This window comes from Nerophis lumbriciformis, linkage group LG10 (assembly GCF_033978685.3).
Source record: "Nerophis lumbriciformis linkage group LG10, RoL_Nlum_v2.1, whole genome shotgun sequence".
In the NCBI taxonomy this organism is placed as follows: domain Eukaryota; kingdom Metazoa; phylum Chordata; class Actinopteri; order Syngnathiformes; family Syngnathidae; genus Nerophis; species Nerophis lumbriciformis.
This window is the reverse complement of record NC_084557.2, coordinates 22,936,853-22,949,561: the sequence shown is the minus strand read 5'-3', so window position 1 is coordinate 22,949,561 and position 12,709 is coordinate 22,936,853. Positions and strand designations below refer to the sequence as shown.

General features: G+C 40.8%; 1 protein-coding gene across 1 annotated transcript in view; it reads right to left on the bottom strand.

Moving 5' to 3' along the window:
- b4galnt4a (beta-1,4-N-acetyl-galactosaminyl transferase 4a) overlaps positions 1-12,709 on the bottom strand; it is a 397,542-nt gene that overhangs the window by 30,731 nt on the left and 354,102 nt on the right. The window contains exon 9 of the mRNA XM_061970004.1: positions 5,017-5,083. Within this exon, the coding sequence (XP_061825988.1) occupies positions 5,017-5,083 (67 nt within the window). The remainder of the gene's footprint in view (positions 1-5,016; positions 5,084-12,709) is intronic.

Sequence of the window (12,709 nt, the reverse complement as noted above, 5' to 3'; positions counted from 1 at the left end):
CAAAAAATATGTTTTTTTCTTCATCTTTTTTCCATTTTTACACATCTCTGAAAGAGGTCCAGGGAGCCACTAGGGCGGCGCTAAAAAGCCGTGTGCAGTTCTAAAGCCGCGGTTTGCTGACCCCCGGTCTAGCCTTTACATGACAACTATTCTCCCCAACCCTTCTGGTATTTAATGTTCATCTTTTCATCCGTTTTCTATACAGATGGTCCTCATTGGGGTCACAGGTAGGCAGGGGTACTTTTCACATTTTAATCAATATGGTACCAATTCTGATACCAATACCAATCATCCATGAGTGAGATCGGCTGATAAAGAAACCGATCACATTTTAAACCTGTAAATTATTAATTTTTTTGTGCTGAGTGCTATTGATAATTTAACAACATTAACACATTTAAGGGGCAACACAGTGAGGGAAGGGGTTAGTGCGTCTGCCATACAATAAGAAAGGCCTTGGGTTCGATCCTTCACTCGGGATCATTCTGTGTGGAGTCTGCATGTTACCTCCGGGTACTCCGGCTTCCTCCCACCTCCAAAGACATGCACCTGGGGATAGGTTGATTGGCAACACCAAATTGGCCCTAGTGTGTGAATGTGAGTGTGAATGTTGTCTGTCTATCTGTGTTGGCCCTGTGATGAGGTGGCGACTTATCCAGGGTGTACCCCGCCTACCGCGATTGTAGCTGAGATAGGCTCCAGCAATCCCCGCGACCCCGAAAGGGATAAGCGGTAGAAAATGGATGGATGAATTGATGAACACATTTTTTGAAACTTGTTCCTTATTCTCTTTTATTAAAATTGTCAACAACTACAATTGTTGAGGCAAAACATAGTCAAAAATACACAATAACTAAACAAAAGCAAAAACTACTATTACTCATTTAAATCCTTTGGTTTTTGCCCTCAGAGTCCTCCTGTGTCCTGGGAATTATTCCCTGAGTTTGCAAATATTTACAAAAACAACAACAAAAAGATTTTAAGAAAAAAAAAATTCACTTAATCGCTCAGGTATCGATTATATACTGATACAACCCTTGGTATCATCATCATTTATGGATTGATCCGCCCTTGTATGTGTTGTTTACTGACTGTGACAATGCTGACACTGCAGCTGTGGCTGTTGTATTATCCTCTGTCGTGACTCTTTTAGATCTACTTGGTAATTTCCTGTTAATACTTCCTTACTTTCTGCTGCAGTGTGGTTCCATCTATACTTCTTAAATTACCAGTAGAGTGAAAAACAAGTTGACTTTATATGCTTATTTGTATTTCATTGTATCCATTAAACCATACCCATTTGAATTGACAATCTGCAAAGTGTGTGAAAATACCGCTTAAACATCACAAAATGCTACTAATTCAGTCAGCTGTTTTGAATATTTTGCTCCAATATCTTCGGCAATTTCCATAGATTCTACTGCATCCGTTTAACACTCTGCTTCTAAAACCTATTACTCATCCTCCTTGTGTTCGGCCTCAAAAATGTAAGGTTCTGGTTAGGGTTGTCCCGATACCAATATTTTGGTACCGGTACAAAAATGTATATCGATACTTATTGATACTTTTCAAAATACAGGGGACCACAAAAAATGACATTATTGGATTTAATTGAACAGAAAATCGTACGATACATTAAACATATGTTTCCTATTGCACAATGCACTTAAATAACAATTTTAGAAGATTCAAATACAAATTAAAAGGCATTAAACACATAGTTTTTTTTAATTGCACTCAAAGAACAATTTACAAGTGTAGATATTAAATATAGTCTGCCATAATGTAGGATCACCGTAAATTATAATATAGAATGGAAAGCTTTATTGACAATCTTCATGATTTATGGTTTCCACTCTTGGTCTGTGCTTTCAGGCAAATCCGATCATTAGTAAACACTAAAAACAATACTATGGCTAAAAGTACAGAGTTAAGACATGTAACAGGTAAAACCCATTGTTAAAGATAAAACACTATTTGTAGGAATTTGTTACAAAATTCAGTCATTTCACGGTGCCGCTTTGGACTGCCCTAATATTTTTGCAACAAGTCAATCAGCTGTGTGCGTGTCTCCGTATCGGAAGTATATGTGTACAGCAGGGGAGCTCGTCAGCTCCATTATTACCTGTCACTCTTTAAACTCCTTATGCAAATCGGAATGCTTGTTATATTTACCTTAGTTTGAAGCAAAGTGGTAATACCAATCGCCACATTGGGCGAGGCATGTTATAAAGCCACACTTGCAGCGCAGCACTTCCGTGTTTAAAGTGTCACCTTTATCGATCGCTTTGAAGCCCAAATATCTTCATACTGTGCTTCACGCAACCTCCTTATTAACCAGTAAAATTGCCATTCTTCCTCTTCACACCGTTTCTGCTTGCATGCGCTCTGAGCTCTTGGAACTGTGTGTGCGTTTTGACAAAGTCAACAACATGCGCCTTAGCTCTGTAGGTCAACGGCAGCATGCAGATGAAAAAAAACCAAAGGCAGTATAGTCCATCCATCCATTTTCTACCACTTGTCCCTTTTGGGGTCGCGGGGGGTGCTGGAGCCTATCTCAGCTGCATTTGGGCGGTAGGCGGGGTACACCCTGGACAAGTCGCCACCTCATCGCAGGGCCAACACAGACAGACAGACAACATTCACACTCACATTCACACAATACGGCCGATTTAGTGTTGCCAATCAACCTATGCAGGGTGCATGTCTTTGGAGGTGGGAGGAAGCCGGAGTACCCGGAGGGAACCGACGCAGTCACGGGGAGAACATGCAAACTCCACACAGAAAGACCCCGATCCCGGGGATCGAACCCAGGACCTTCATATTGTGAGGCACATGCACTAACCCCTTTTCTACCATGCTGCCCAGTATCGTTTTCAATTCATTAGCACTGCGGTACTTTTTTAGTACCAGTATACTGTACAACCCTAGTTTTGGATCATCATTTTCCCAAAGTAATCGTTGTCGGCTCTCACAAAGATGATTGATTAGCATTGTTGTTAATGGGGAAGGGATTTGTGATGCTACGTCCCAGATTACATGACTGGCTTCCTCATTATCCCTCAAAATGGCTCCGGAAACTCCGTAAAATGTATACTATTTTGATCATATCTATTTATTCGCAAACTTCATAAGTCTTTTGGTGTCATAAATCAGATATATATGATAATAAACTCAATATAGAAGCAACTTGTTTTTCCACTCCACTGGTACTTTAAAGTTTACAAGCGCTTATTTCTTGGTGTTGTTTTTTATAGATATTGATATCGATTACGTGTCTATCCTGATATATATTCTTCTTTCTTTCTTTAATCCTCTCGGCCCCCTTGGGAGCATAGGGCGTCTACCATGGATCTCCACCTCACTCTCTTCTCTGCGATGGTCTTCGCTTCGTGCCAGGAGATCCCCATCTTGGTCAGTTCATCAAGAGTGGACCGCCTCCAGTTGAGTTTTGGTCTCCCTCGCTTCCTCTTGCCTTGAGGGTTATAGTCCAGGGCTTGTCTTGCTATGTTTCTCGGATCCTTCCTAAGTGTATGGCCGATCCATCCCCACTTTCTGCTTTTGATTTCATTTTGAATTTCCTCTTGGTTCATGCGTCTCCACAGGTCTACATTTGATATCTTGTCGGGCCACCAAATCCTCAGTATGTACCTGAGACAGTTGTTAATAAACACTTGTAGTTTATGGATGATTGATTTGGCGGTTTTCCAGGTTTCACAGCCATAAAGAAGGACAGATTTTACATTTGTATTGAAGATTCTGATTTTGGTGTTTCTGGAGAGCTGGGAAGAGAGCCATACAGGTCGGAGAGTTCCAAAGGCATGTCTTGCTTTGCTGATGCGCAGCTCGACAGCTTTATCAGCTCCTCCATCTGTGCTGATGTTGCTTCCCAGGTAGACAAACTCGACCACATCTTCCAGGGGGTGCTCCTCGATTGTGATAAGTTGATAGGAATTGGTGTTGAGCCTCATGACCTTGGTCTTCCCAGTGTTTATCCTGTTTACTGTGTTCATGCAATCTGGTGGTCTTGCGTTGAATGCGTGTGTGTTCCTGAGATCAGAGCCAGGTCGTCAGCAAAATCAAGGTCTTCTAGTTGTTCAAAAGGGTTCCACTGTAATCCTGTCCTCTGGCCAGCCACTGAAATTTTCATTGGCCAGTCGATGGAGATAAGGAAGAGGAGGGGTGACAGTAGGCAGCCTTGCCGTACACCTGTTTTTATAAGGAGGGTGTCCGAGAGCTTACCATTTGAGATGACTTGACCTGTGAATCCATCATACATGCATTTGATGATGTTAACCAGTTTTATTGGAATTCCATACTGTCAGGGCAGTTTCCATAGGATGTTTCTGTCTAGACTGTCGAAAGCCTTTTCGAAGTCTACAAAGTTTATGAAAAGCGATGACTGTCATTCGATGCACTGTTCGACAACTATTCTGAGTGATGCAATGTGATCTGTACAGGAGTTGTTTTTCCGGAAACCTGCTTGTTCCTTCCTGAAAATCTTATCTAGTGGTTCTTGTATTCTGTCCAGGATAATTCGGCAGAGGATTTTGCTGGGGACTGACGAGTGTGATGCCTCTCCAGCTTTTACATTCGCTGAGGTTTCCTTTCTTCGGAACTGTGACAATTAACCCCTCCTTCCAATCATTGGGAACCTCCTCTTTTTCCCTGATATATATTGATATAGTTTTATCAGCCCAGCCCTAATATACGGTACTGTATAGCCATTTATATCGTGTTCAAAGTGTAAAAACTTGTACTACAATTTGGACTTTTGTCGAGGCTGGAACCCATTATTCATACCTACACTGTTTCTTATGGATACATTTGCTTCAATATACAAACTTTGCTATTTAGGAACCTTGTTAGTAAATCAAGGTTCCACTATAAAATAAAATACATATTCTAAAAATGATCTTATTTGAAAATCAAAACCCACCTTTACACGAAATATGACTACTTTGCTTAACATTCAGAAAATGAAATTCCAACCAATCAAAGATACAAACTTCTTACCTGCATAACGTGAAATGTAGGCAGAGTCTATCACTTCATACTTCAGACCAGGGAGGAATGGACGCCACTGTGAGGGAAAAGAGAGAGGAGAGTGAGAAGTGCTCGCATGTGTGAACAGGAATAGGCCCATAAATCTTCCATCAGTTCATAGTCCATACTGACACTCAGTGTTATTGATCTGCGCAACCTGATGAGATCGATGTGAAACTGTGGTTTTCTACAAACACGTTAGGTGAACAAAGAAAAGAACAGTACTGTGAGAAAACAGCATAGCCATATAGGAATTTGCAATTGGAAATAGATCATAAACATATCGTTGAGATGACAACAGAAAAAAAAAACAGAGAGGGAAGCAAAGTGTGGCTGAGAAACGGAAAGACAAGCTACAATTCTTTAAATAGATTTCACAATTAACAAGTCACTTCTGGTTAGCCAAGCTGTAATCACAGGAGACAGGTCATTTGAACAGCGCCCGTTTGAGAACACAAATAAAAGCACCCTCCTCAGACGCATGCAAATGCCTACACGCACACACACACACACACACACACACACACACACACACACACACACACACACACACACACACACACACACACACACACACACACACACACACACACACACACACGATTTGCATTTAAAGCTTTAAATACAAAACGACGGTTTTACGATTGCGTCTATTCCCTGCTGCTACTTCAAACACATACTGACCAACTAAGCTGAAAGCACAAATACAAAAATAACAAACAAGGTTAGTATGACATCGTGCTTCGCTGTAGGAGGAAATGACTTAGCTGAGCAATTAAAGTTTTAAAGAATTGTGTCATATTTTTGACTGGACACAGTTGTCAAAGTCAGGTTGATTGGAAGAGGACAAATAAAAAGAAGGAGGTTTTGTGGGATGCAACTTCAATAAAACGGTCACAGTTTAATGAAATGCGTTGAAAGGAAGAACTGTGAGGACATCATGGAAAAATGAACTAGATATATAGCCAGAATGCAGAAAAGAAAAAGGTCATCATGCCACACACACACACACACACACACACACACACACACACACACACACACACACACACACACACACACACACACACACACACACACACACACATTCCCTGAGACAGTCTTTTTCTCTCTAATTTCAGCAAAGTTCCAAGTGTGTAAAAATGTGTAGGGTGAAAGTTAACGTTTACTTTATACAACTTAGTAGGGAAATGACATACCTAACTGTGAACGACGGCAGTACTAAAAAATTATTATCCTGGATTTCCACTGGATGCGTAACAAATGCGTATCGGCGCCGCCACGGAATGTCTCCACCATCCGTCAATCCCCAGCGCCGTAAGATGTGAAGCGTTGCGGCTTCGCCATACAACGCAATAGTGCAGACTATAATTACGTGATAAGGGGAGTTGTAGTAAAGCGAACCACAAACAGTTAATTCTGTCCTTCCAGAGGAGCAGAAGTCCTGCCATTCTAAATATGTTCAGCAGTGGCTGCTAACCACTCCCCTGCTTTGCCAACTCGTATCAGCTGGTATTTAAACACAGGACACCAAATAGCTGTCGGTGATATGCCTGTAATAGGATTCTTTGATTTTGAACCTCCAGAATTAGTGTTAATGAGGTGAAATTACGTCTGAAAACATTTGACAAGTTGACTTCTCTTCCCTTCCCTCCATTTAGGACGTTTCAAAGTGTAAAATACGAATCGCCTTGATCACAAAGTATTTGATTTTGAAAGTAAAAATGGATAATGTGCATGACCTCCTCTCCCAAGATTTAGCTAAAGTGATCCGCAGTATTGCGCCATTGAATAGTTGCCATTTGGCATCCAGTCGAAATCCGGGGTGAGAAACCCCAATAAGTGGTAACAGACAATGGAGGTACTGATGGGTTTGATCCATGTTAGGTGTCACTCTGCTACAGACTTGTCAGGGATGATAAAATCCAATATTACAGTAGTTGGAACTTTGTTTCATCCAGGAAATTAATCTTTCCAGAGCTTTATAGGAAATGTATACCTAGGATGTCCTCTTTTGTCGCCTGTATAAAATGTGGATGTCACACTTTGCATGTCACTTACTCCCTGGTGTCCTTTTTTTTTACTGTTGCTAATTTCGTTTTCTGTTTCCTTAGTTACTGGAGAGGGGCGGAGTAACGACCCACACCTGCTTCCCATCACCAATCCTTCCCTTATTTAAGGTGGAGGCAAGCGGCAGTAAGATGTTGATCGATTGCTATTTTGGAGCTTGTTCCTGCATCGTCCTGCCCCCTACTCCGAAGTCTGACAACTAAGTATTCCTGTTAGTGGTTAAACCTACACTAGTATCGCGCTTTGTGGCTTGCCCAGGTGCTCCTCTCTATTTTTGCTACTTGTAATTTTTGTCTTCATTTTATTTTTGATGGTACTCTTGGTTCCGGCTCAGATGTCTGTGAAGAATCTTGTGTGAATTTTCTGTCACTACTGACATTAAAGACTTGTGGACTGCTAATACGCCTCTTCCCTGCATCCTTAGATCCTTAGTCAAACTCAAACCTAACTGCGACAGAGTATGCCTTATGTGTTTGACCAAGACAGCAATATTCAGGACAGCCAAAGCCTAGAGGCCAGATCTACTGAAGGTCTGCATGTATTAAAACTAGGGGTGTAATGGTACATGTTTTGTATTGAACCGTTTTGGTACGGGGGGGTTCGTTTCGGTACGGGGGTGTACCGAACGAGTTTCTAAGCTAAAGTCTTAACAAGCTGCTTTGTTTCTTCTGCCTCTGTCTCAGCACCCAGCATTGTCCCACCCACACAACCATCTGATTGGTTACACAAAAAGCGGTAACAGCCAATCAGCAGTGCGTATTCACAGCGCATGAGTGCTTCAGCGTTGAGCAGATAGGTGTTTAGCAGGTGAGCATCAGGCAGCGTACTCTCCCCAAATTAAAATAAACACCTCCCAGTCAACTACTCGTAACATCACTATGAGCCAGTTGACGTTCTAGAAACTTAAACTGCAGCTCAGCTCGCTCGCAGTCCTGGCTTGAGGTGAAGGCTAATTAGCTTTTAGCGTAACGTTAGCTCATTTTGCGGTGTGTGCGCGTGTGTGTGTAGTCTCTCCTATTGTACTATTTTGTCAGCTATAGTTACATTAATCATTAGTAATGGAGCAGCCTAGTTTTGAATGGCAGGGTCCCTGCTATCACATGTTGATAAAAATATAACATTTACATAATAGAAATCAACTACAGGCTTCCCAAATGCTGTAATAAATTAAGCATGATGAGTTGACTTGAAACTGTTTAATGTTGCACTTTTTATATGTAGAAGAAAAGTATTGTAATGTTATTTAATCTGAGCAACAACTTGAGGCAGTTTAATGTTGATTAACGTGGGACGGCGTGGCGCGGTTGGGAGAGTGGCCGTGCCAGCAATCTGAGGGTTCCTGGTTCAATCCCCACCTTCTACCAACTTTGTCACGTCCGTTGTGTCCTTGAGCAAGACACGTCACCCTTGCTCCTGATGGGTCGTGATTAGGGCCTTGCATGGCAGCTCCCGCCATCAGTGTGTGAATGTGTGTGTGAATGGATGAATGTGGAAATAGTGTCAAAGCGCTTTGAGTACCTTGAAGGTAGAAAAGCGCTATACAAGTATAACCCATTTATCATTTATCATTTAACGTGGGCAGAATTAGTATAGTGTTCCCAATGTTAAAAGGATAAAGCCATTATTTACAAATTTGGTAAATAAATAACCAAAAAATGTATATATATATATTCTTACTGTACCGAAATTTTTGTGTACCGTTACACCCCTAATTAAAAAAGGTGCAAACTTGATACCACAAAGCTGATCTACTAAGCCTGTGCGCAGAGGATTGTGTCTTTTAGATCAGCAAAATAGAAAGTATCATCCATTTTGCATATCTGTCTTCATGCATTGAGGAATATATGCTAATTATTGGAATGCCCGCAATACTGGGAAGAAAAGATGTAACTATAATCACTTAAAACTTAAAACTTGCAATGTGATTTCAAAACTGAACTGTTCTGCGGCCGCTGTTTTGCGTCTTTATTTAGCGCGTTCGAAATGTGTGTGCAAACTGGCACAGTCACTCACAGATGGTGGTGAGGAAGGAGGCAACTGTGCTGTGAAAACAGAGGATGGACAGAGAATCCTCTGTGCTACTTGTCAACATATTTGGACTGTCAGAAAATAAAAAAATATATGGACGTATAATCTATTCAGCAGTATAATTTTCAGATTTTAAAACAAATTAATAGATGTTTTTAGTGTTTTCTAGCAATTTTTTGGGCATTCCTTTTTCAAATTTTGTCACATTTCTTATATGAAAAAAATATGCATTTTCTTGCATCTGAATAATTTCAGCACACGCTCAGAGCTAGTGTCAGGGTTTCTTAGAGCGCATTTACACTGTGCTAAAAAAATAGGTTCAGTTTTTATCAAAAAATGCCTAGAAAAACTGGATAATACTACAAAACCCAAAACCAGTTAAACGCTGTGTAATTTGTAAATAAAAACAGAACACAATGATTTGCAAATCCTTTTCAACTTATATTCAATTGAATAGACTGCAAAGACAAGATATTTAATGTTCGAACTGAGAAACTTATTTTTTTATTTTTGCAAATAATCATTAATTTAGAATTTAATGGCAGCAACACACTGCAAAAAAGTTGGCACAGGGGCATTTTTACCACTGTGTTACAAGGCCTTTCCTTTTAACAACACTCAGTAAACCTTTGGGAACTGAGGAGACACATTTTTTAAGCTTTTCAGTTGGAATTCTTTCCCATTCTTGCTTGATGTACAGCTTAAGTTGTTCAACAGTCTGGGGTCTCCGTTGTGGTATTTCAGGCTCCATATTGTGCCACACATTTTCAATGGGAGACAGGTCTGGACTACAGGCAGCCCAGTCTAGTACCCGCACTCTTTTACTATGAAGCCATGCTGTTGTAACACGTGGCTTGGCATTGTCTTGCTGAAATAAGCAGGGGCGTCCATGATAACGTTGCTTGGATTGCAACATATGTTGCTCCAAAACCTGTATGTACCTTTCAGCATTAATGGTGCCTTCACAGATGTGTAAGTTACCCATGCCTGACATGAGTATCTCCATGGAGACAACCGCGTAGAATACGCAAAAACCTCATACAAATAGGGTAGTCTGCACCACTTGTACACGTGTTAGTAATTGTACACACAGTCTTAGTAGATCACACGGTTTTATCGTTTGCATTAGATTATTTGGATCTTAGCATGTCAGGCCCTAAATCAGAAAAACAGGGGTGTTGGGTTAAGGTTGTACTAATTTCGACAAAATCCACTTTAAATCAGACTCTCCTTTTCCATTTCCAACAAGTGAGGGGTCCTATTCTCAACAAACACAATCCAAACACTGGTGACATTATTACAGCAAGACAAAGATAAGCCACATTGAAACTTATTTGACGAGAAGGTGTAAAGGAATATCTGGAGTGTAACCAAAAAAGGATTTAATGTGGACTCTGACATTTACTGCCAGCACCATCATGATAAATCAATAGTAATAAGATCCATGACGACAGGAAAAGGTTACTGTTTGGACGAATCAATGGGAATTGTGCACTACATTTAATAGTCAAACGTTATTGGACACTCCTCTACATCAATTACTGTATTGACCAGATGTAAGATTGTGTTTTTGTTCCTACCTCTTATAACTGAGGGTCTTTTGGTTTCCAAATTATTGTAGACCTTCTCAGAGACAAGACAAAGTGCCCTCTTGACGGAGCACAACCTTCATAACGAACGTTGTCAGGGACATTGAGGATGGCTCACAAAACAAGATGATATACTACTATACAAGTGCTCCCTCGCTAATGACGCTCATTTTACAGCTGCCAACATAATAGAATTCAACATTTCCAGGATAAATGCCACAATGATGTAAAAACAAGGGTTTGATGTGACATGAAATGTTGCCTGAAGACAAAGAAACACAAATGAGAGTGGTATGAGGAGGTGGATAGAGAGACATGGGCTGTTTCAACATATTTAGATAATTACTTCAGACAAATGACACAATTACTAGTGTGTCTTCCCAGCCATGCAGTATTCTCTGACACCAGTCATTTTACCGGTACTTACGACTTCAAACTGGAGGTGGGCGGTAAACCTGTGTATTCACCGTCATCAGGATAATGCGGTGCCACGAAACGGATTTTGCAAAAACATAATTATTGTAGTAAAAACGTTGTTACATATAATTTGTGTCAAGTGCTTGCATGGGGAAGGTTTCTTTCTTTCAACGCGGTTCTTGCTTTGCTGCAACCATTCCTACACGTAATTTAACCCATGTGCTGAAATCTAAAAAACAAATGATGAATTTCATAACTTATAAATGTTGTTACAATGTTGGATATTTGTGTTAAACAAAACCAAAGCATCAAATCATAAGGTTCATGCATTTTGGCGTGAGCTTGCACACGGTTTTGGATGGTTTGGCAGACTCGCTATGTCATGAAATCACACCAATGCTTCTTTGAACATTAGAGAGGAACTGCATTTTTTTTTGGAGATTTGCCTATCGTTCACAATCATTATGAGAGACACAAAGACAACATTTTAAATTTTTTTGCTTTCTAACATATGAAAATCGGCTCGTTCTTGGTGGCTAGCAATGCAGCTAATTGGAGCAATCAATACTACCACTAAATCACTTTAAAAATACATTCAAAACCGTCAACAATACTTCATTTATGTTCCGTAACCTGTATAATAACCAAGCTACAGCGACATTGTTATTGTAAGAGCGAACACTGAGGAACTCTTTTTCTAGCATACTAATAACACACTGGCATGCTTCGGTAGAAGCTAACTACGGCAGAGATAAGCTAGCTTCTACGTCAACACAAAACGTGTTTGAGTTTGTAATGCACAACACTGCGATAAGACACCAATCTGTGCAGACTGAAAAACATGAACATACTGTTATATTACAGTATCTGTAAAGTATTAGCCCACATTTCATGTTTTGTTTGTACACAGCTAGCCAGACAGCATATGCTGTTTGTCATAATACACTCATGATGTGCTGAGTGTATCATGATCAATATAAATGTGACTCACTCGATGGACAGTTGTCTAATTGGTCCAGCTTGCCAGGGACGTTTTTTCCCGGTTAATTTTGGGTAAGCACGACATTTATGTCGAAACAGTTGGCTTCAAATTCCCCATTTTGCAGCTTCGAGTCACTTTCACCTCACTCTATCGGTTTCCGTCTGCTCCAATGTCTCACTCTTCCTTCGTGCTCGCTTCTAGAAACAGTAGTTACCGTATTTTTCGGAGTATAAGTCGCACCGGAGTATAAGTCGCACCTGCCGAAAATGCATAATAAAGAAGGAAAAAAACATATATAAGTCGGCCAAACTATGAAAAAAACTGCGACTTGAAGTGTTGGATGAAGTGCTGGCTGTCCAGAGTCGGGACCCGGGGTGTACCGCTCGCCTGTGCATCGGCTGGGAACATCTCTGCGCTGCTGACCCGTCTCCGCTCGGGATGGTGTCCTGCTGGCCCCACTATGGACTGGACTCTTACTATTATGTTGGATCCATTATGGACTGGACTCTCACAATATTATGTCAGACCCACTCGACATCCATTGCATTCGGTCTCCCCTAGAGGGGGGTGGGGGGAG